Source organism: Coenobita brevimanus, chromosome 115 (assembly GCF_032717465.1).
Source record: "Coenobita brevimanus isolate Jiangsu-jjx chromosome 115, ASM3271746v2, whole genome shotgun sequence".
NCBI lineage: Eukaryota > Metazoa > Arthropoda > Malacostraca > Decapoda > Coenobitidae > Coenobita > Coenobita brevimanus.
The window spans coordinates 3,105,001-3,130,000 of record NC_137068.1 but is presented as its reverse complement, the minus strand read 5'-3'; the positions used below and the strand labels follow the sequence as shown (position 1 = coordinate 3,130,000).

Genomic DNA, 25,000 nt, shown 5'->3' with positions numbered 1-25,000 from the left:
AAAAAAAAAATGTAAAAAAGATAATTTGTAAAAAAGAAAATGTGTAAAAAAGATAATTTGTAAAAATTATAATTTGTAAAAAAATATAATTTGTAAAAAAAAAAAGACAATTTGTAAAAAAGATAATTTGTTTAAAAAATATCTATCTATTGCCAGACGCCTCAATCCCGTTCGGGGTGGCCACAAACAAATCGCCTCCACGTCGCCCTGTCCCCCGCCATTTCACTGCCCTGCTCCCAACTCACACCCCCCTCTCTCATATACCTCTCCACCCCATCCCTCCATCTCATCCTCGGCCTCCCCCTTCCTCTTCCCCCCTCCACCTCACTCACATACACTCTCTTCGTCAGTTTTTCACCCTCCATCCTCTCCACATGGCCAAACCACCTCAGTGTGTTCCTCATAACGCTTCCTATCACATCCACATCCACACCACAACGCTCCTTTATATCCTCATTCGTCAGCCTGTCTCTCCACGTGACTCCACAGGCTCCTCTTATATACCGGTAACTCATTTCCACTGCTCTCACTCTTGACTTGTTCCTTTCCAGCAACGTCCAAGCTTCACTTCCATACGTTAGAGTTGGTATCACAATACTGTCATGTAGTAAATTTTTCACTTCCGTGCTCACTTCCCTGTTTATCACTGCTTTCAAGGAACCAGCAACCTTTCTTCCCTGCTGTACCCTTTCAAGCACTTCACCCTCCCAACCTCCATCCTTACTCATCACACTACCCAAGTACTTAAACGTACTCACATTTGCAATTCCTCACCATCCAACCTCGCTGTACATTCACTGACTTCACCTCTCCCAAAGACCATCACTTTACTCTTCCCTACATTCACCTTTAGATTCCGTTTCTTACACACTTTCCCAAACTCATCCACCAAGCCTTGCAGCTCCCCTTCGTCTTCATTCAACAACACAGTATCATCTGCAAACAACAGTACAGGGAGTTTCCAAACACTATCCTCTCTCACCGGGGCCACTCCAATATCCACTACCCTACCTTGTACCTCTTTTATTACCCCATCCATGTACAGATTGAACAACCATGGAGACATGACACATCCCTGTTTCAACCCAACCTTGAAAGAGAAAAATTCACTCAGTTCACCATCCACATGCCCTGCAGCCTTAGCACCATCATACATACTCTTCACAGCATTCAACAACTTCCCATTCACTCCATATATTCTTAACACTTTCCACAATCCTTGTCTATCCACCCTGCCATATGCTTTCTCCAAATCCATGAAAGCCACATACAACTTCTTTCCCTTCTCTAGAAACTTTTCCACTAAAGATCTAAGAATGAATATCTGATCTACACAACCTCTTCCCTTCCTAAAGCCTCCCTGTTCTTCTCCAATCAATTCCTCTGTTATTTCCCTAACTCTGTCAATAAGTATCCTACCATACACTTTTCCTATTATACTAAGAAGACAAATGCCCCTATGATTACCACACACTTCTTATTCCCCTTTTCCTTTGTACAAGGGAATAATTATACCTGACTTCCAATCCTCCGGAACTCTACCTTCCTCCCAGGCTAATCTGCACATCTTCCACATCCATTCTACTACTATCTCTCCCCCATGCTTCAACATTTCACCACACACTCCATTAATTCCTGGGGCTTTCCCCAATTTAACTTTCTTCATTGCTTCCACAGCTTCTATCCTACTGATTTCTTCCTGTCTTTTCACCTTCCTCCTTCTCCCAGCCATTCCCCAGCCACTTATACTCGCATTACTTCCATCCTCTATGTTTAACAATTTCTTAAAGTGTTCTCTCCATCTGCTCACTTTTTCTCCCTTCTCCACTAGTAATCTACCATTTTTATCTTTCACTCCCCTGCAAACTTCACTTCCACCCTGTCTTACTCTCTTCACCTCTTTCCAGAACATTTTCTTACAGTCCCTCCTCTTTACACTCAAATTCCTTCCAAATTCCTCATCCACTCTCTTCTTACTCTCTCTTACTAATCGTTTTACCTCTCTCTTTCTTTCTACATATAACTCTCTCTTCCGCCTCTCAACTTCTTCCACGCCCCTATTTCTCATCCATTCATTGTATGCTTTCTTCTTTTGTGCCACAGCCTGTCTCACCTCTTCATTCCACCACGCTGTTCATTGCACCCCTCTCCGTCTTCTCTTCATCACACACACCACATCACATGCTGCACATATTTCTTCTGTGAATATCCTGCACACACCTTCCACGTCCCCCATCTGCTCCAGTTCATATTTTCCCAATCGTTCCTCCACTTCTCTCTTATATTCTGCCTTTTTCTCATCCTCTTGTAACCTTTCCACTCTCCTTGCAACTACTCCTTCTTCCCGTCCTTCCCTTCTTCTTTTACTCCATCTTATTTGGGTCTTAATTCTGGCCACCACCAAGTAGTGGTCAGAAAGTCCACTCCCCCAACCTCTATAGGCTCTTGCATCCATTACACATCTTCGCATCCTTTCATCCACACACGCATAATCAGTCATTGCCTTCCTTTCATTCAGTTCACCACCCACCCTTCTCATCACTCGCCATGTATACCTGTGGATCATTTTATGCCTGAAGAGGGTATTGGCTATCACCAACCCCCTCCCAGCACAAATGTCCACTAATGCACTGCCATTCTCATCTATCTCAGCAGGCACACCCCACTCACCAACTATTCCATCCACCTTCACATTCCCTACTTTACCATTCATATCACCGATCAAAAACACTCTCTCATTCCTTCCAAACTTTTCCATGCACACTTCCACAGTTGTCCAGAACTCTTCTCTCACTCTGCTTGCACGATCTTGCGTTGGCGCATACACACATACAATCGCCCACATTTGTATTCCAGCATTCAATCTTACCCACACAATCCTTAACCCAACTGATCCATATTCTCTTATGCTCTTCTTCCATCTTTTACTCACAACTATACACACTCCTTCCTTTGCCCTCTCATTCTCACTACATTCCATGTACTCATTACCAAGTCCTTTGTCCGGTCCTGGGTCGTCATCGTTTGGTCAGTCCTTGTCCGAGGCTTCTTGTTTGTTTTTTTAGTTAGTTGTTTTCCGGGAAGGGGCACTAACCCTCCGCCAACCCTTTTAGTCGCCTTTTACGACAAGCAGGGACACTGGGGGAGCATTCTTGAAAACCCCCCTACCCCCAGGGTAAAAAAAATATATACAGTATATTTGGTACAAGAAAAAGATATATTTTGTAAAAGTGAAAAAATGAAAGTGAAAGAAATAAAATAAAATAAAATAAATAAATAAATCAATGGATTGCAAAGTTGAAAATTGCAGAAGAAAGTTGCAACATTGATCTTCCATCTTTATTCAAGTGTTCTTTCTCCTTTGCAATCGTGACCAAGCCAAATTGAAGGATAGACAGAAAGATAAATAGATGGATGGATGGATGTATGGATAGGTAGGTAGGTAGATGGAAGGATGGATGGATGGATGGAAGGATGGATGGATGGATGGATGGATGGAAGGATGGATGGATGAATGGATAGATGGAAAGATGGATGGATGAATGGATAGATGAGATAGACAGTTTTTATAGAGAAGCCAGTAGCGATAGACAGATAGATAGATAGATAGATAGGTAGATAGATAGATAGACAGATAGGTAAATAGATAGACGTAATTTTTATGCAGAATAGATAGATGATCTTTATGGAGACCTCAGCAATAGATAGATAGATAGATAGATAGAGAAATAGTATTACTCTTTGTAGACGTTAATAACAATAGATAGACAGATAGACAGGGTTAGAGAGAAGTCGAGAACAATAGATAGATAGATCGATAGATAGATAGATAGGCAACGAAACTCAGATCTTGTTTCATCACAGACGTGCAAAGGAATTATAAACATTAGTTTTGAGAGAGAGAGTGAGAGAGAGAATATGTTATAGAGGTTGTTCATTCCTTAGAGAGAGAGAGAGAGAGAGAGAGAGAGTGAATAGGTTACAGAGGGTGTTGAGTCCTTAGTGTAGTGGTTCTTAACCTTTTTGAGTCACGGACCCCTTCGAGAATCTGGTAAACGCTGTGAACTCCTTCCCTACAAAAATTCACATCAAGTACAAACGCAGCATTTTGCATGCAATGAATATACATTATTTTACAGGAAACTACCTCACGCAGTGTATCACAAAGTACAAAACAGTCTTTACAAAGAATTATGCTTCTCACGCTTTTTCATGCAAAAACTAATGGCCACTCGAAAAAATGAAATACATCCAACTTGAGCAAATTAAACAAAACAAAACTTTAAGTCTACTCCAAAGTTCATTTCAGTGAGAGAGTTGTTGTTGTTGTTTGGCTTGAATAAGATGACATTGTGCAGTGGTCTTTGACAAGGCAACACGCATGTCACCGTTGACATCCAGTTGATTTCGACTTTTTATTTTGATAGGAACAAACACTGAAATCCCTGACTCACAAAGGTTGTAGTAGCAAACGGAATCACAGCACCGTAGCTCGCTGTGCCACACGAGGGTAGGCTTGTGTCAACGAACACCAGAATTCTTCAAGACTTCGAGCTTGTTTGTTTGTTTGTTTTAAGTTAATGATGCCAAACGGCGTCATGCAATCCTGCTAAATTGTTCTCAATTATTCTGACCTTCACGGACCCCCTGTATCCCATCCATGGACCCCTTGGGGGTCCATGGACCCCAGGTTAAGAGCCCCTGCCTTAGAGAGAGAGAGAGAGAGAGAGAGAGAGAGAGAGAGAGAGAAAGGAGGGTGAATATGTTAAAGAGGGTGTTGATTCTTTAGAGAGAGAGAGAGAGAGAGAGAGAGAGAGTGAATATGTTAAAGAGGGTGTTGATTCTTGAGAGAGAGAGAGAGACTCCATAGAAAAACAGTATGTCCTCATCCCTTATCTTAATCTTAACTCTATTATCAGGAAATTTATCTTCTCTCTCTCTCTCTCTCTCTCTCTCTCTCTCTCTCTCTCTCTCTCTCTCGCATTAACACTTAGGTTTGTACGGCTCACCTTCAGCTCTACAGAATGACACACACACACACACACACACACACACACACACACACACACACACACACACACACACACACACACACACACACACACACACACACACACACACACACACACACACACACACACACACACACACACACACACACACACACACACACACACACAACATAGGAGATGAATGTATGTGTAAGGCATAGGACTCCGCACACACACACACACACACACACACACACACACACACACACACACACACACACACACACACACACACACACACACACACGTGCCAATTCCCATAACACTTCGTTCAATAAAAAAAGTCTTAAGTGAGTTTTTCTGTTGACAGGATGAATAGATAGATAGATAGATAGATAAATAGATAGATAGAGGGATGGCTGATACATACATACATACAGACAGATAGATAGACATTATATACATAGACATACGAGGCCATACATACATACATACATACATCGAAGGACACATACCTACATGCAGTACGTACACAGAAGGACAGATAGATAGGTAGATAGATAGATAGATAGATAGATGGAAAGGTGGAGAGAAAGATAGACAGATAGGCAGGTATGTAGGTTTATAGATAGATAGATAGATGAGTAGGTAGGTAAATAAGTAGATAGATTGATTGACACGCACACATAACTCCTCTTCTCTTTCTCCACGGACTGAGCATGAGTAGGTAGATAAATAGATAAGTAGATAGATAAATTGACTGACAGACACACAGGTAACTTCTCTCCCTTCCCATCCTCTGCAGACTGTCTCAAGATCCGCGAAGATGTTCTGCAACCAGCCTCCGAACCTTGAGCTATCGAAGGCACGGCGCATAACCATCTTCATCATCGGCATGGTGGAATCCATGCTGTTTGCCGGGGCTGTGTTCGGGTGGCCACAGCTCGTCCACGTCCTGAAAGTCGAGGGATTGTACAGCGACCTCTGCAAAAGTCATAACGCCACGCCGTCATCGTATGTGTCTACAAATGCATCCTACACCCCGCCCTTTTCTGCACTTCCATCTGCGTCCTACACCCCGGTATTATCCGCGTCTTATACCCCGTCATTCACAAATTCTGTCCCACCTGCACCTACTCCTCCACACGCACCTACTCCACACTTACCTTCATCGTCACTTTTAGCACCATCTTCACGTCCCTTACCTGCCTCTGCATCGATTATCCCTTCTCCTGTGGGTTTTCTCCCCACCCTCTCTTCTTCGGCACCACTCCCTCCCTCCTCCGCACCTCTCCTTCCTCGTACTTTCTCCAATGACTCCTCCTCAGCGTCCTTCATCTACTCTCTCTCCGCAACCATCAATAGTACCTCAGCATCATCACCACCAGGCCTCAGCAACAGAAATGAAGACATCGTTAGTGAATTACCAGATGATGTGAGTGGATATCAGTCAGCTTGTGTTTTGTGTTACATGTTTATGATTGTCCGCTCAAACGTAAATCGGAAAGCGGAGAGCAGACCCCTAATTTTTGAACGATCGTTTGTGGAACACATGTGGTAATTTGGTATAGTTAGCCTGCATCCCGTGTTACAGAATGCAGTTAGCAGCTATATAGGAAGACCAAACACTTTCCATCATCGCCATATGCCTAAGAATTTGTCAGTAAGTTAGAGTCTGCATCCCCCTTCACGATTTTGGGTTTGGGCGGGTGATCCTAATTTTTATGCAGGTGTTGGTGCCATAGAGGGGTGCCTTCACGTGGTGGCACTGATATAACGAGGCGGTGGTGCATCCCAATTATTCATATGTCCCTTACCTCCCTCCCTGTCCCCCAAAAGGACGATGGTTGGTTGTGGGAAAAGGGAAAATTCAGCTTGCAGTCCACCAGGTGCATATTCAGATGAGGTTGCAACTCTACTACTGCAATAATTATTTAGATTAGCAATTGCATTCATCCTTTGTTCTTGTTGTTGTTGTTGAAGTTTTTGTTATTATTATTATTATTATTATTATTGTTGTTGTTGTTGTTTTAGTAGTAGTATTAATAGTGGTGATGGTACTAGCAGTAAAAGTAGTAGTAGTAGTAGTAGTTATTATTATTATTATTATTATTATTATTACTATTATTATTATTATTATTATGCAACCTTAAGTTTCACCACGCCCAATCTCTCTCTCTCTCTCTCTCCACAGGGTGTGTTCCCCGTCCCTTGCTCCACCCCTTACCACATCACTTCCTATCTTGCCCATCAATCTTTCTCGATCCAATCCTTTTCTACCTTGCCCTGAGAGAGAGAGAGAGAGAGAGAGAGAGAGAGAGAGAGAGAGAGAGAGAGAGAGGGAGAGAGAGAGGGAGAGACTCTTACTTTAGGCCCAGAGAGAGAGAGTGTGTCAGTGTTCATAGGTGTGTGTGTGTGTGTGTGTGTGTGTGTGTGTGTGTGTGTGTGTGTGTGTGTTCAAGGATGCTGTACGGGGCTCTGGTAGGCCTATTGTAAATGGTTGCCACTTTGTGATATAACATAGCCTTCTCTGGCCACCTGTAGTAGTAGTAGTAGTAGTAGTAATAGTAGTAGTAGTGGTGGTGGTGCTGGTAGTAGTAGTAGTAGTAGTAGTAGTAGTTGTAATGGTGGTTGTGGTGGTAGTAGAAGTGGTAGTGGTGGTAGTAATAGTAGTAGTAGTAGTAGTAGTAGTGGTAGAAGTTTTGGTAGTAGTAGTAGTAGTGGTAGTAGTAGTAGTGGGAGTAGTAGTACCAACACCATTCCTCCACCTTTTCGTCCTGCTACTACTACTACTATTACCACCACCACCACCACCACCACCACCACCACAACCACTCCTCCTCACACCACCACACCAACTCACCCTCTTTCCCAGGACTCAGTTGAATCATGTACCGCACAAGACGCACGCTTTGCCCTCATCTTTACGCTGGCGGTGGGCTGCTACAGTGTTCCCGGGGTCGCCATAGGCTACCTCCTTCACCACGCCGGCCTCAGGGTCACCAGAATATCAGCAGGGTAGGTGGAAGCCCTTGTGTGAACGTTGGATGGATGTAGATCAATTTTTACCCTCACCTCTCCAGTCGCACGAATATTTGCAAGGATGGTGGGGGTCCATTGGCAGCCTTGTGTGATCTGGGGACGGAGAAGAATAGATAGTTACCCTCTTTTGACAAGGACATAGGTAGGTTAGGGAGGGATAGGCCTTGGGTGGTGATCTGGTACGGTTCGAAACTCCCTAACACCTTTTCCCAAGCGATTTAGTTTGCTTGTTACACCTTACTGCTATCCTTGTATTCTTTAAACTCTTCTACTCTTTTCCTCGTATGCTTGTTGGGTATAGAAGCTCCCTAACACCTTTTCCTAAGCGATTTAGTTTGCTTGTTACACCTTACAGCTGTCCTTGTATAAATTAAACTCTTGTACTATTTTCTCAGTATATTTGTAGGGTATAGAAGTTCCCTAGCACCTTTTCCGAAGCGATTTAGTTTCCTTATTACACCTTACTGTCCTCCTCTGTGTTAAGTTCCTCTAATATACCCTCATGTTATAGGTAAATATATCCTCATGTTATAGATAAGATATATAATTAAGTTTTAAGATGGATAAATCGCTAAGGAAAAGGTGTTAGGGAGCTTTCTTTTAATAATACAAACTTAGAATTTATGATATCGTGTTTCTCCCCCCCCCCCTGTGCTCCGGGTGTAAAGGAACCGGTTGCTAAGTCATATCATCCACTCACTTGATGTAGCGCTACCTACTTCTTCCTCCACCTTTATCATTCTATTCTGTGTCTACCTACCTTTCTTCCTATATCTCACCATCATCCACTCATGTGATGTAGTGCTGCTTAATTCTTCCTTCACCTGTATCATTCTTTTTCTGTGCCTGTCTTCCTCTCTTCTTATTTCTCATCATCATCCACTCACTTGATGTAGTGCCCCCTACTTCTTCCTTCACCTTTATCAGTATTCTTGTGTCTGCCTTCCTGTCTTCCTATTTCTCACCATCGTCCACTCACTTGATGTAGTGCTGCCTACTTCTTCCTTCACACTTCATCATTTTTTTTCTGTGTCTGCCCTGTTTTCTTCCTATTTCTCACCATTGTCCACTCACTTGATGTAGTGCTGCCTACTTCTTCCTTCACCTTTATCATTCTTTTTCTATGTCTGTCCTTCTCACTTCCTACATCTCTCCTTCCTTCCACTTTTTATTACCCTTCTGTCCACTTCAGGTGACTCTACACTGAGTGACAAACCTAATGGTTTCCTGTAACTCAAGAAACCATTTACAACGCTGGGTGGTAACCATACAACCAGATAATGGGGTGGCATGAAGCCTTGCTGTGGCACACCTGTTAACTGGGTGGATGGCGCAAATGCACACACACACACACACACACACACACACACACACACACACACACACACACACACCTCATTAAACAACTTTCATTCTGGTAGTGGGAAGCATTGCACAATATAATCAACATTGCAAAGTTGAGGCAAGAGTGCATTGAATTGCTATGTTGCAGCGTGTTGATAGTGTTGCATTCATTGTTGCAGGACGCTGATGACCTCGAGCTTCGTCTTCCTGTCTGTTGCAACGAAGGGTAAGCTGTCTATGACCTTATTCTGTTGATAGATAGATAGATGGATAGATAGATAGGGAAGTTTGTTGAAAGGCTGGGTAGGTATAATGATGGATTTCTCTCTCTCTCTCTCTCTCTCTCTCTCTCTCTCTCTCTCTCTCTCTCTCTCTCTCTCTCTCTCTCTCTCAGACTGTAATTGGAAAGGACCTGATATAGAGAAATGTAGTAGAAATGGTAGAGGGTTATATAAAAGTTTGTAATAATAATAATAATAATAGATAGATAGATACATAGTAGTAGTAGTAGTAGTAGTAGTAGTAGTTGTAGTAGTGGTGGTGGTAATAATAATAATAATAATATTAATAATAACAGTAGCGGTAGTAGTAGTAGTAGTAGTAATAGTCCTAGCAGTAGTAGTAGTAGTAGTAGTAGTAATAGTCCTAGCAGTAGTAGTAGTAGTAGTAATAGTCCTAGCAGTAGTAGTAGTAGTAGTAATAATGATAATAATAATAATAATAATAATAACAGTAGCGGTAGTAGTAGTAGTAGTAGTAATAGTCCTAGCAGTAGTAGTAGTAGTAGTAATAATAATAATAATAATAATAATAATAATACCACCACTAGTAGTAATAGTAACAATAATCCCATCGCTAATCACAGCCTCATTAACCTCTAATTGCCCCCCAACAGAGCATCCCAACTACCTCTACCCTGCAATGATCATGATGGCTCTTGGAGGAAATCAACTACGAATGAGTGTTATGCAATTCGGTGATTTGTTTCCGAAGCAACGTGCAACTGCAATCACGCTCCTTTCCGGCATGTACGCGGCCTCTGCATCACTCTTTCTCCTCTTCCAGGTTGGTGCACATGGATTTTTACGTACATGGATTTTTCTTACATGGATTTTTACGTACATGGTTTTTTACGTACATGGCCTTCTACGTACATGGATTTTCACGTACATAGTTTATACGTACATGGATTTATACGTACATGGATTTTTACGTACATGGATTTTTACTTACATGGTTTATACATACATGGATTTTTACGTACATAGATTTATACGTACATGGATTTTTATGTACATGGATTTATACGTACATGGGTTTACACGTACATGCTTACTCTTTCTATGTGTATCTGTCTATATAATTATGTATGTATCTCTCTCTCTCTCTCTCTTTCTCTCTCTCTCTCTCTCTCTTCGGCATGTACGCGGCCTCTGCATCACTCTTTCTCCTCTTCCAGGTTGGTGCACATGGATTTTTACGTACATGGTTTTATACGTACATAGATTTATACGTACATGCTTACTCTTTCTTTCTATGTGTATCTGTCTATACTGTATATGTATGTATGTCTCTCTCTCTCTCTCTCTCTCTCTCTCTCTCTCTCTCTCTCTCTCGGGCATGTACGCGGCCTCTGCATCACTCTTCCTTCTCTTCCAGGTAGGTGCACATGGATTTTTACGTACATGGCTTTATACGTACATGCTTACTCTTTCTCTCTATGTGTATCTGTCTATATATGTATGTATGTATGTATCTCTCTCTCTCTCTCTCTCTCTCTCTCTCTCTCTCTCTCTCTCTCTCTCTCTCTCTCTCTCTCTCTCTCTCTCTCTCTCTCTCTCTCTCCGGCATTACGCGGCCTCTCGTATGAAGGGTAACGAGACCTGTTACTGTCTTTATTATCACATCGCATCACGACGACGGGATTGCAGCCTTATCAGTAACCTTGTGTAAATCCACTGAATGACCTGGGGCAGCTTCACAACCCGGGGGTAATTATCCTAAGCGATTGTGGTTGGGGTTTGCCATCCAGGTGCTGTTGTATTAATGTTGCTTACGTTCACTTGGACTCTTCAACATCACTCAGCTTTATCCTACCGTAGTTGCAGCTTATCCTTGGCTGTGTTATACTGTGTACGTCTGTATGATTACACGGTGCATAAAACACCCCTTACTTCACATATAAAACTGCATTGTTCACTGCACTACTTAATGTTTCTACTGCCTGAAAATAGGACTTCATTCAGACTGCTGGGAGGTGATAGAGTGTTCAATGATCAGTCAGTATAGTCACCAAGACCGCGACTTTGGCTGGTATCTTGGCATGAGTGTGAAGAAGTCTCGGTGAAGTGAATTACCAGACTCCCTGCACGAACACACGTGGACTACAATTACGCAGTTTTACACTCTGCCAGCAGCGCCACGCCACCGATATATTTTGTGTAGCCGTGGCCACATACTAAAACCTTGTGTTATAATGGCAGGCAATGGACAGACATGTATAGTAAAGGAAATGCAGGTATTGCCTCCTCTGGATGAAAAGCGTGTGAGTGCAGACACACGATTAAATAGTATAATGCGTCTGCAGCTAAGGAGGGCCAGAATGTGTAATACTTGTATGAAAACTAATGTATGAATGTTTTAAAGAGAATATAATGAACGATGATCAATGTTTTTGGATGTTGTGTCACAGGTACCCAGGCTAATGAAATTCCACCTCGAACAAAGCGACATCATTTGTGGACTGGACATCCGTAACACCGTTATTTCAATTATTATAAAACAAGATATGTATTCATTATGCAAATACAGTATCTCATTTCCTCCCCGTCATCTGTCAGTATGATGGCTGCACAACAGTTTCGTACAGTAAGCCAATAGCGTCCAACACTCAAAGTAGCTATAATCCTATGTAATAGAACATCTACTTATACCATGGTTTGCGGATATAATGATTGTTTTTCCTCACACCAGAACAGACTGGATGATGCACAACATGGCATGACCGTTGTGTCACATGCTTAATCATAAGTTATTTATGGCCTCCCTGGTTCAGCCACAAAAATGTTACAACAGTTGAGTCGCACACTCACTAGTCTCAGGTGAACCACGTTTCGAGACACCGGACTTCACACCTAACATTTATGCTCAACTACAGCTGTTCATCACATTGTATGACGAACATTAAGACTGCTACATTCATCCAGTACACGTTATTGCATTCGGAGTTACTGATCACCTCAGAACATCTGTATAATCACACCCTTCATCTTTCTAAACGACACACGACAAAGTTTCGATACATGCGCCCCCACCACCTGTCCCCCCTCCCCTCCGTTCCACCTCGCCTCACAGTCATCTGCCAGAGAAACAATGTGAGCGAATGGCATTACTCTTTGTTCTCTCTACCTTCCACTATACATACGTGACAAACACTTGGATTTGCAGACAGAGTACGACTTGATAGAACATTGTTTCTGTGGGTACTAGATACTGTGGCGGAGGGGAAGCTGTGACGGGTCTGCCCATTCACTTACTATTACTACGATGTAAACAAACACAGTGGTGCCAAATTTACACCAAACACACCACCCGCTGTACTCGTTAGAAGTGGCGGTAACTGTACATAGATTTATACGTACATGATCTCATTTTATCTTAGGTTGGTGTACATGGATTTATGTACATAGATTTATACGCACATACTCTCTTTATCGTTGGTTGGTGTATTTGGATTTACGTACATAGATTTATACGTACATGCTTACTCTCTCCTATCCTGTCTTTGTCTCTGTTTCTGTCTGTCTGTCTATCTATCTGTCTGTCTATCTGTCTGTCTGTCTGTCTGTCTGTTTGTCTGTCTGTCCTTGAGTGGGAAAAGAGGTTGGGATGATAATGATGATGATGATGATGATATATTCATTATTATTATTATTATTATTATTATTATTATTATTATTATACATTTATCTATTTGTTTATTATTATAATTATTATTATTATTATTAATCATCTATCTATCTATCTATCCATCTATCTATCTATTTTCAGTACACAGCAATGGCAGGTGTATCAAGGACGCAGGTGTGCTGGGTTTTGGCAGGTGTCACCTCTCTCTCAATTATATTCACCTTTATCATGCCCGTTCATCACATCCCCGTAAAGGACGCCTGTAAGTGATGATCTGCCTTCACCACACACTCATCACCACACCCTCATCACACCTTCATCACACTCATCACACCTTCATCACACACATCACCACATCCTCATCACACCTTCATCACACTCATCACACACTCATCACCCTATTCATCACCACACCCTCATCACACTCATCACCACACCCTCATCACACCGTCACACTCATCACCACACCCTCATCACACTCATTACCCTACTCACACCCTCCCACACCCTCATCACACCATCACCACACGCTCATCACACTCATCACCACACCCTCGTCACACCATCACACTCAGCACCCTATTCATCACCACACTCTCATCACACTCATCACCACACCCTCATCACCCTATTCACATCCTCCCACACCCTTATCACACCATCACCACACCCTCATCACACTCATCACCCTATTCATCACCACACCCTTACCACACCACCAGCTCTACATCCTTTCCATAGCACTGCTTCGTGACTAGTACCGGTATCATATTCTAGTGTTAATAAGACAATACTACAGCTCAGCATCCTTTCCATAGCACTTCTTCGTGACTAGCATCATATTTTAGTGTTAATAAGGCAATATTTCCTTCACATTTATCATTCTTTTTCTGTCTGCCCTCCTCTCTTCCTATTTCTCACCATCATCCACTCACTTGATGTAGTGCTGCCTACCTCTTCCTTCACCTTTATCATCTCTTTTTCTGTCTGTCCTCCTCTCTTCCTATTTCTCACCATCATCCACTCACTTGATGTAGTGCTGCCTACCTCTTCCTTCACCTTTATCATCTCTTTTCTGTCTGTCCTCCTCTCTTCCTATTTCTCACCATCATCCACTCACTTGATGTAGTGCTGCCTACCTCTTCCTTCACCTTTATCATTCTTTTTCTGTCTGTCCTCCTCTCTTCCTATTTCTCACCATCATCCACTCACTTGATGTAGTGCTGCCTACCTCTTCCTTCACATTTATCATTCTTTTTATGTGTCTGCCGTCCTCTCTTCCTATTTCTCACCATCATCCACTCACTTGATGTAATGCTGCCTACCTCTTCCTTCACATTTATCATTCTTTTTGTGTGTCTGCCCTCCTCTCTTCCTGTTGCTCACCATCATCCAGTCACTTGATGTAGCGCTGCCTACTTCTTGCTTCATCTTTATCATTCTTTTTCAGTCTGCTCTCTTCATTCCCCATTTCTCACCATCGTCCACTCACTTGATGTAGTGCTGCCTACTTCTTCCTTCACCTTTGTCATTCTTTTTCTGTGCCTGTCGTCCTCTCTTCCTATTTCTCCCATCTTTCCTGTCACTTTTTATTACTCTTCTTTCCTTTTCAGGTGGCTTTACATTGAGTGACAAGCCTAATGGTTTCCTGTAAGCTAGGAAACCATTTACAATGCTGGGTGGTAACCATATAACCAACCCATACGTGTTCCCTACGTGTCAACAAGTGGGTTGGCGGAGGGTTAGTGCCCCTCCCCGTAAAACAACTAACTCAAAGACAAACGGCCACTCCTTACGGGATTATGGCGTTTGGGTATAGATAGATAGATAGATAGATTGAAGGATTCATAGATAGACAGATAAATAGATTGCTAGATAGGATTTTTTTTTCTTTTTTTTATCCTTCTGCTTGTGATATCTGCTGACTGACTGCTGACTTCTACTGCATTCCAGACACCCGTGCTGCTGACGGGGGCTCCAGCAGTGTTCCCCTATCCAGCAGTTTCTTCTCTCTCTCCTCCCTGCTGCATCAGTACTGGATCTTCATTGGGCTTCTCTGCATAAACATCTACCAACAGACCTACAATGTTTGGGTCAATTGTGAGTTTATCTACTACCTACCTGCTTAACTACCTGCCTACCAACCTGCCTACCTACCTGCCCAACTACCTGCCTATCTACCTCCGTACCTACCTGCCTACCTACCTGCCTATCTACCTGCCCAACTACCTGCCTACCTACCTCCGTACCTACCTGCCTACCTACCTGCCTATCTACCTCATCTACCTGCTACCTACCTGCTGACTACCTGCCTATCCACCTGCTTATCTACCTGCCTGCCTACCTGCCTATCTACCTGCCTAACTACCTCATCTACCTGCTTACGTACCTGCCTAACTACTTGCCGTCTACCTGCCTACACCCGGCTATCTACCTGCTACGTACCTGCTAACTACCTGCCTATCTACCTGCCTACATGCCTAACTACCTACTAACTACCTGCTAACTACCTTCTAACTACCTGCCTATCTACCTGCCTATCTACCTGCCTAACGACCTGCCTAACTACCTGCCTATCTACCTGCCTAACTACCTGCCTGCCTACTTACCTGCCTAACTACCTCATCTACCTGGTATGGTATTGGTAGTAGTGTTGGTAGGGTTGTGATTGTTGTTGTTGTTGTTATATTTTTGTTGGTTTTGTTATTGTTAGTAGTAGTAGTAGTAGTCGTTGTAGTTGTTATTGTTGTCGGTGTTGTTTTTGTAGCTTTTTATTATTATTATTATTATTATTGCTGTTATTACCTCCGCCAAGGAGGTTATGTGCTCACCATTGCCGTTTGTTTGTTTGTTGGATGGTTGGTTTGTGAGCAAGATTACACAAAAACTACTGGACGGATTTCCACGAAACTTGGTAGAAGAATGGGCCTTGGCCCAGAATACACTCCATTAAATTTTGCTGCGGATCCGGATAAAGGTGCGGATCCAGGATTTTTATTTCATTTTCTTCAACATTGCGAGATAGGGCGTTTTTACGTTGGGCCTCGGCGGAGGTATGCGCTCTACTGAGCGCCATTATAGTTATTGTACTTGTATTAACACATCACCAGTATAGTAAACCAGTCCAACCACATTCGGACAATTTACTTATATGTGGTCGACGAGTCAGATCAGTTAGCCAGACCGAAGCCACAACAGTACCCATGTCCTCCCCTGTGTTCTTACCCCATCTCTTTGTTTTCTTTACAGTGTCTTCAAGTTCCGTGGATGAAGTAACGTTATACTCCATCTTATATAGTTACAGCAATTTCTTCACCATTTTCTTTGGGCCAATGGCTGGCGCTCTTACGGACTGTTTGATGAGGAGAGCTAGGAGAAGTGAGTAGTAGTAGTAGTAGTAGTAGTATGATAATGATGATGATGATGATGGTTATTATTATTATTATTATTATTATTATTATTATTACTGTTATTATTATTATTATTATTATTATTATTATTATTAATATTGCTATTCTTGTTGTTGTTGTTTTTATTATTAGTAGTAGTAGTATGATGATGATGATGATGGTAATGATGATGACTCCTTTCGTTTACTTGACATCCATTCTTTTTCTTGACATCCAGCTTGACATCCATTTGCCCAAAACTTGACACCCATCTTGACATTCACCTCAACATCCATCTCAATCTCCATTTTTCCAACTTGACATCCACCACCCAAACTTGACATCCATCTCAATCTCCACTTTTCCAACTTGACATCCACCACCCAAACTTGTCATCCATCTCTCCAAGCTTGACATCCATCTTGACATCCACCTTCCCAAACTTGACATCCATCTTGGCATTCATCTCCCAACTTGACATCCATTTTTCTCCAACTTGACATCCACTTCCCAAACTTGACATCCATCTCGCCAAGCTTGACATCCCTCCCCTCTCCCTCCCCAGTCCCCAACGAGTTATCCCGACGCGTGAGGGAGGTGCAGGCTTCCTTCTGGCCGCTCTTGGTCACCACACTGGCCACGGTGGTCATGTATGGGTGCAAATTCTTCATCTCTTCGGCGGCCGTCTATCTCTCCTTGGTCGGCATGGTGATCAGCCGACCATGTATTATTGCCGTGTCTACCGCCTTCCTCCGCATCAGGTGAGATAGATAGATAGATAGATAGATAGACATGGTGAAGAGTTAGGTAGATAGATAGATTGATTGATATGGGGAAGTTAGATAGATAGAGAGATAGGATGATAGATTGATATGATGAAGAGTTAGACAGATATGAAGAGTTAGATAGATTTATAGATATGTAGATAGATAGATAGATAGATAGACATGGTGGAGAGTTAGGTAGATAGATTGATAGATATGGGGAAATTAGATAGATAAATTGAGAGAGAGGTTGATAGACTGGTATGTTGAAGAGTTAGACAGATATGAAGAGTTAGATAGATTTATAGATATGTAGATAGATAGATAGGTAGATAGATAAGGTGAAGTGTTAGATGGATAGATAGATATGGTGAAGTTAGATAGATAGATAAGTAGATAGATAGATATGGTTATGTTAGATAGATAGATAGATATGATGAAGAGTTAGATAGTTAGACAGATAGATAGATAGATAGATAGATAGACATTTTTTCTTTTTTTTCTTTTTTTACCTGTCTTTGCTATGCCCAAAAGCTCCCTAACACCTCTTCCTAAGCGATTTATTTTGCTTGTTACATCTTGCCATCCTCTTCTGTGTTACTTCACTCTCTCTCTCTCTCTCTCTCTCTCTCTCTCTCTCTCTCTCTCTCTCTCTCTCTCTCTCTCTCTCTCTCTCAGTTCTCCATTCCATCCCTCCATCTCATCCTTGGTCTCCCTCTCCCTCTCCCCCTCCGCCTCACTCACATACACTCTCCTTGTCAGTCTCTCATTCTCCAGCTGGGTTGTGGTAGAGTTATTTCTGTCATTAGGGGGTTAATTGCTCCAACGCCAAATCACCTGTAATCAGTGTGCAGGTGTGGGCTAGAATCATTTACCTGGCCACACGTGTTCCCTGGTAGTTCACGAAGTTTGGAGAGAGAGAGATCGATAGGGAGAGAGAGAGAGACAGAGACAGAGAGAGAGGGAGACAGACAGACAGACAGAGACAGAGAGAGAGGGAGACAGACAGACAGACAGACAGACAGACAGACAGACAGAGACAGCTACAGAGAGGAGTATAATGTGCGGGTATATATACAGTATTTTTACCTTCACCAACGAAGACAGAGGAGGTTAATGTATACACCTGTGTCTGTCCGTCTGTTTGTTTGTCCACACGATATCTCCAAAAGTTCTCAGTGAATTTCAATTAAATTTTGTGGAAGGGTGGGCCACGGGACAAGGAAGAACTGATTAAATTGTGGGGCTGATCCGGATCCTATTTAATGGCAGTGGCGTTGGGGGAGGTATGCGCTCTCCGAATGCTTTCTAGTCTATTACACTGTTATATTCTCCCCGAGTATAATTCTTTCCACTACAGTATATTATAATTCTGTGGTGGTGGAGAGGGTGGCCTTCACGTGGTGGCACTGATGTAACTGGGTGGTGGAGCTGCCTGGTTATACACACGTCCCTCAACTCCCTCCCTGTCCCCCGAAAGGACGATGGTGGACTGCAGGAGAGAGGGAACTTCAGCCTGCAGTCCACTGGGTTCACGTTTCAGATGAACCTAGGGCTACTACTACTACTACTTCTACCACTACTACTACTACTACTACTACTACTGCTACTACTACTACTACTACTACTACTACTACTACTACTACTACTACTCTTACCACCACCACCAGTACCACTACTACCACTACTTATTTTTCTTCCATATTCTTCCTGGTGGTAGATGGTGGCTACCATCATCCACTCACTTGATGTAGTGCTGCCTACTTCTTCCTTCACCTTTATCATTCTTTTTCTGTCTGCCCTCCTTTCTTCGTATTTCTCATCATCATCCACTCACTTGATGTAGTTGTGCCTACTTCTTCCTTCACCTTTATCATTCTTTTTCTGTGTCTGTCCAACTCTCTGCCTATTTCTCTCCACCACCCACTCACTTGATGTAGTGCTGCCTACTTCTTCCTTCACCTTTATCATTCTTTTTCTGTGCCTGTCCTCTCTTCCTGTTTCTCCCATCTTTCCTGTCACTTTTTATTACTCTTCTTTCCTTTTCAGGTGGCTTTACATTGAGTGACAAGCCTAATGGTTTCCTGTAAGCCAGGAAACCATTTACAACGCTGGGTGGTAACCATATAACCAACCCATACGTGTTCCCTACGTGTCAACAAGTGGGTTGGCGGAGGGTTAGTGCCCCTCCCCGTAAAACAACTAACTCAAAGACAAACGGCCACCCCTTACGGGATTATGGCGTCTGTCTATAGATAGATAGATAGATAGAGATAGAGATAGGTAGGTAGGTAGGTAGGTAGGTAGAGAGAGAGAGAGAGAGAGAGAGAGAGGTAATTCTTGCCCATTTTCTTTCAGGTTCCCAGCGGATCACTTCAACAGACTACTCGGTATTCATGGTACTATAGTGTCAGTACTTATGTTCCTTCAGTACCCCCACTTCATATGGTCGGGGAAGATGTACTACGTGGTGAGTACTTTCTGTAATTGATGTACTGTGCTCTGTGGCTTGAAGTACTGTGCTCTTACCTATTTCCTCAGTACACACACTTCAGGAAAATGTACTGAGGTGTGAGTGCTTTCTGTAGTTGATGTACTGTGCTCTGTGGCTTGAAGTACTGTGCTCTGTGTCTTGAAGTACTGTGCTGTTATTTCCTCAGTACACACACTTCAGGAAAATATACTGAGGTTTGAGTGCTTTCTGTAATTGATGCACTGTGCTCTGTCTTGAAGTACTGTGCTCTGTGTCTTGAAGTACTGTGCTCCTACCTGTTTCCTCAGTACACACACTTCAGGAAAATGTACTGAGGTGTGAGTGCTTTCTGTAATTGATGTACTGTGCTCTGTGTCTTGAAGTACTGTGCTGTTATTTCCTCTGTACATACACTTCAGGAAAATGTACTGAGGTTGAGTACGTGATTGATGTACTGTGCTCTTATTTCTTCAGTACACACATTTCAGGAAAATGTACTGAGGTGTGAGTACTTTTTTTGTAATATATTCAGTTGTAGAAAGTTGTCTGGCTGTAGCACTTATTATTGTTATTATTATTATTATTATTATTATTATTACTATTATCATCATCAGCATCACCATCTCCTCCTCCTCTTCTCTCTCTCTCTCTCTCTCTCTCTCTCTCTCTCTCTCTCTCTCTTTCATTACCACCACCACCAATACTACTACTACTACTACTACTACCGCCACCACCACCACCATCTGAGGAAAATTTCAAGGCACAACTCTTTTTCTTCCCAGGCGCATGGATTTACCTTCGTTTTACTGGTCTGCTCCCTCGCCTACCCCCTCCACCTCCTCGCCACCCCTCTCATGCGCAAAGCGGTGATCGTGCGGGACCAACTGACCACTGAGGATCTTCGCCCGCAAAAGCACTTTCTTGAGGAGTCTACGATGAGAGTCTCGGAAGATCTGAAGGTGTAATGGATTCTTAAGATTAGATTATTTCATCCTTTAGGCGTTGTATAGGCACTGGTGTATATCTCATAAACACAGTGTATAGGATGTAGTGTGTGCTGGGGACATACACACACACACACACACACACACACACACACACACACACACACACACACACACATCCTCACCAAGCTGTGTATAATGTCGACGAGATTCCCTTCAGGTGCAGAATGGGTTGGCGATGAGGCCAGATAAAACGAATGTCAACAGGAGGATTTGCCGTCACGCTTCGTTATGTTGTAAATCACAGTACGATATAACTAGAACAGACTCCGTAACCCAGGTGCTCTAACTCACCTCACTGATGCACAGAGGGGGAGAGAGAGAGAGGGAGAGGGAGAGGAACCTACCTATTCACTCTACCCAACGACCCAGCGTGTAATAAACAGCCACACATTCTAGCCATACCACGTCTCACCATTCCATTCTGGCAGTGCTTTGACGCCCTACCCTCGACCTCCCTCTCTCCTTACAAGTACCTACGACCACGCTAACGATAGATAGATAGATAGATAGATAGATAGATAGGTAGGCCCTACAAGCACCTACGACCACGCTAACGATAGATAGATAGATAGGTAGATAGATAGAAGATTGAGATGGAATTTGATAATTTCCTGAGTTGTTTATAGTTTTATCTACTTTTATCTATTTGCCTACTTTTATCTACCATTCTATCTACTTACATCTACTTTTTATCTACTTATATCTACGGTTTTATCTATTTTTATCTATTTTATCTACTGTTTACTTATACATCTATTTATATCTTGTTTTATCTACTTTTATCTACAATTATCTCTTTTCTTCCTTCCTCCTCTTCCTTCTACCTGTGGGTGACTCTACACTGAGTGACAAGCCAAATGGTTTCCCGTACACCAGGAAACCATTTACTACGCTGGGTGGTAACCATATAACTAGATTATGGCGCCTGGTCGTTTAGTGGGTAATCAGTCGGATTGAGCCTGTCTAGGTTTATATCCAAGGGGTGGTTGGGGTTGATTGCTCACGTACTGCAACTCAGGGATGGGTGAGGCTGGTCACTCTCATCTTAAATGTCAGGACCAACTTGCCTAGCCCCGGGTTCCTACGCTTCTCATGGAGCAACTTAGGACTGGATGATGAATGAATGAATAATAATACAGGTGGAAATAATAATAATAATAATAATAATAAGAAGAAGAAGAAGAAGAAGGAGGAGGAGGAGAAGGAGGAGGAGAAAATATCTATCTATCTATCTATCTATCTATCTATTGTATATAAAATAGGTAATTATATAGATTTTAGATATATGTAAACAGATAAAGGGGACTATGGCGCCTGGGTAGAGATAGATATATATATATTTGTATGTATATATGTATTTAGAGATTTATTGTTATATTTGTAAAGTAATTCAGTCTTATATTTTCCATTCACTTTCACGATCTTTCATTCCGCATCCTATTTGGTAGTTGTAATGGTGGTTATAGTAGTAGTAGTGGTGGTGGTGGTGGTGGTGGTAGTAATAGTGGTGGTAGTGGTGGTGGTGGTAGTGGTTGTGGTGGTGGTAGTGGTGGTGGTAGTAGTGGTGGTGGTGGTGGTGGTAGTGGTGGTGGTAGTGGTGGTGGTGATGGTGGTGGTCGTGGTGGTGGTGGTGGTGGTGGTCGTGGTGGTGGTGGTAGTAGTAGTAGTAGTAGCAGTAGAGTAATAGTAGTAGTAGTAATGGTGGTGATGGTGTTGGTGGTAGTGATGGTGGTAATAGTAATAGTGGATGAATAGTGGTGGTGGTAGTAGCAGTAGTAGTAGTAGTAGTAATAGTAGTAGCAGTAGTAGTAGCAGTAGTAGTAGTAGTAGTAGTAGTAGTAGTAGTAGTAGTAGAAGTGCCGGTAGTAGTAGTAGTAGTAGTAGTGGTAGTAGTAGTAATAGTAGTAGTAGTAGTAGTAGCCCCAGGTTCATCTGAAATGTGAACCCAGTGGACTGCAGGCTGAAGTTCCCTCTCTCCTGCAGTCCACCATCGTCCTTTCGGGGGATAGGGAGGGAGTTGAGGGACGTGTGTATAACCAGGCAGCTCCACCACCCAGTTATATCAGTGCCACCACGTGAAGGCCACCCTCTCCACCACCATAAATATTTAGTAAGGGAAATAACATGTGGATGTGATAGGAAGCGTTAGGAAAAACACACTGAGGTGGTTTGGCCATGTGGAGAGGATGGAGAGTGAGAGACTAACGAGGAGAGTGTATGTGAGTGAGGTGGAGGGGGGGAGAGGGAGGGGGAGGCCAAGGATGAGATGGAGGGATGGAGTGGAGAGGTATATGAGAGAGGGGGTGTGTGAGCTGGAAGCAGGGCAGAGAAATGGCGGGGGACAGGGCGACATGGAGGCGATTTGTTTGTGGCCACCCCTTACGGGATTAAGGCGTCTGGCAATAGATAGATAGGAATAACATAAAACTCTATACTCCCTTCACACAAACTTGGCCTAGAAACTTCCATCTCTCCATGCTGAATGCTGAGTTTAGCAATAGAATAACACAAATATGATGCTAGTCACGAAGAAGTGCTATGGAGAGGATGTAGAACCACTAGATATTCTCTTGGGGGTGCCTTGTGTGGTCTGGGTACGGCTCAGTCTGCGGGTGTGGGCGTGGGTGTGGCAGTGGGAGTGGTGGATGAATAAATGATGCAAGGTAGGCAGATTCCTAACACCTTTCCGCTCAGGTGTTGGCCAGGTGTAATTAGAGTGGAGATTGGCTTTGACTAGTAACCAAGGAGACGCATTCCTACCCTGTTAATAAAGCTTGTTGAATTTCATGTAATCGGGAGTTTGCATTAGAGAATTTATTTGACTAGTAACCAAGGAGATTCGTCAGATTTCATGCCACGAGAGAGAGAGAGGGGGGGGGGACAGACAGACAGATAGACAGACGCAGACAGTCAAACAGATCAGAAGAGAGGCAGACAGACAGGAGACATCAAGAGAGAGAGAGAGAGAGAGAGAGAGAGAGAGAGAGAGAGAGAGAGAAAACAGAAAGGCAGACCAGAGAGAGAGAGGGGGGGAAGGAGGGAGAGAGTATTTTTAGCCGAGTTGAGAGGCATTTTGAGGGCGGCAACAGGCACAAAAATAAAAACGACAACAATAAAACCTCCCACGATCAATATCATTTCTCTAGCGTTTGAAAATTAAGAAGTATATTATTTTAAAAGCAAATATTCAAAAAAGAGGTCGCTTCTCCTTTTGTTTACATTCTTCCCGTTTTCCCTGACCGTTTTCGCTCGTCCCCCCTCCCCTCCCCTGTCTCGCCATGGCCGCGTCGACACCGCTCACTCTCTGGGTTACTTTTAATTCTAGCCACGCCCGCGGTGAGTTACTGCCTTATTTTTCGCTCTCAGGACTTGCATTAGAGTTTCAGGCAGCCGTAGGGAGCGTAGTATTGCTGTCCTCTCTCCCTTTGGTCTATAGTGAAGGAATGTTTGTGCGCGTTGTGAATATTGATTGGTTTGTTGTCATCCGTTTTCTTTGTCTCAGGCGAGGGAGTGACTAAGGCAAATATTTCAGAGTTTGGGTAATTACTAAGTTCATTTTTGCTGTGGTAGGTGGTGGTGGCTGTCATCCACTCACTTGATGTAATGCTGCCTAATTCTTCCTTCAACGTTATCATTCCTTTTCCGTGTCTGCCCTCCTTTCTTCCTGTTTCTCATCATCATCCACTCACGATGTGGTGCAGCCTACTTCTTCATTCACCTTTATAATTCTTTTTCTTTGTCTGCTCTCTTCCCATCTCTCATCATCATTCACTCGATGTAGCGCTGCCTACTTCTTCCTTCATCATTATCATTCTTTTTCTGTGTCTGTCCTCCTCTCTTCCTGTTTCTCCCATCTTTCCTGTCACTTTTTATTACTCTTCTTTCCTTTTCAGGTGGCTTTACATTGAGTGACAAGCCTAATGGTTTCCTGTAAGCCAGGAAACCATTTACAACGATGGGTGGTGACCATATAACCAACCCATACGTGTTCCCTACATGTCAACAAGTGGGTTGGCGGAGGGTTAGTGCCCCTCCCCGTAAAACAAATAACTCCAAGACAAATGGCCACCCCTTACGGGAT

General features: G+C 42.9%; 1 protein-coding gene across 1 annotated transcript in view; it reads left to right on the top strand.

Annotated features, from left to right (window-relative positions):
- The first annotated feature begins 5,817 nt into the window (after positions 1–5,817).
- The window catches only part of LOC145418607 (equilibrative nucleobase transporter 1-like), a 19,713-nt gene continuing 530 nt past the window's right edge, over positions 5,818–25,000 (top strand). Inside the window, exons 1-10 of the mRNA XM_080286975.1 lie at positions 5,818–6,072; positions 7,669–8,009; positions 9,557–9,603; positions 10,273–10,442; positions 13,428–13,548; positions 15,240–15,386; positions 16,536–16,664; positions 17,241–17,436; positions 19,798–19,909; positions 20,695–20,873. Of these exons, the coding sequence (XP_080143101.1) occupies positions 5,818–6,072; positions 7,669–8,009; positions 9,557–9,603; positions 10,273–10,442; positions 13,428–13,548; positions 15,240–15,386; positions 16,536–16,664; positions 17,241–17,436; positions 19,798–19,909; positions 20,695–20,873 (1,697 nt within the window). The remainder of the gene's footprint in view (positions 6,073–7,668; positions 8,010–9,556; positions 9,604–10,272; positions 10,443–13,427; positions 13,549–15,239; positions 15,387–16,535; positions 16,665–17,240; positions 17,437–19,797; positions 19,910–20,694; positions 20,874–25,000) is intronic.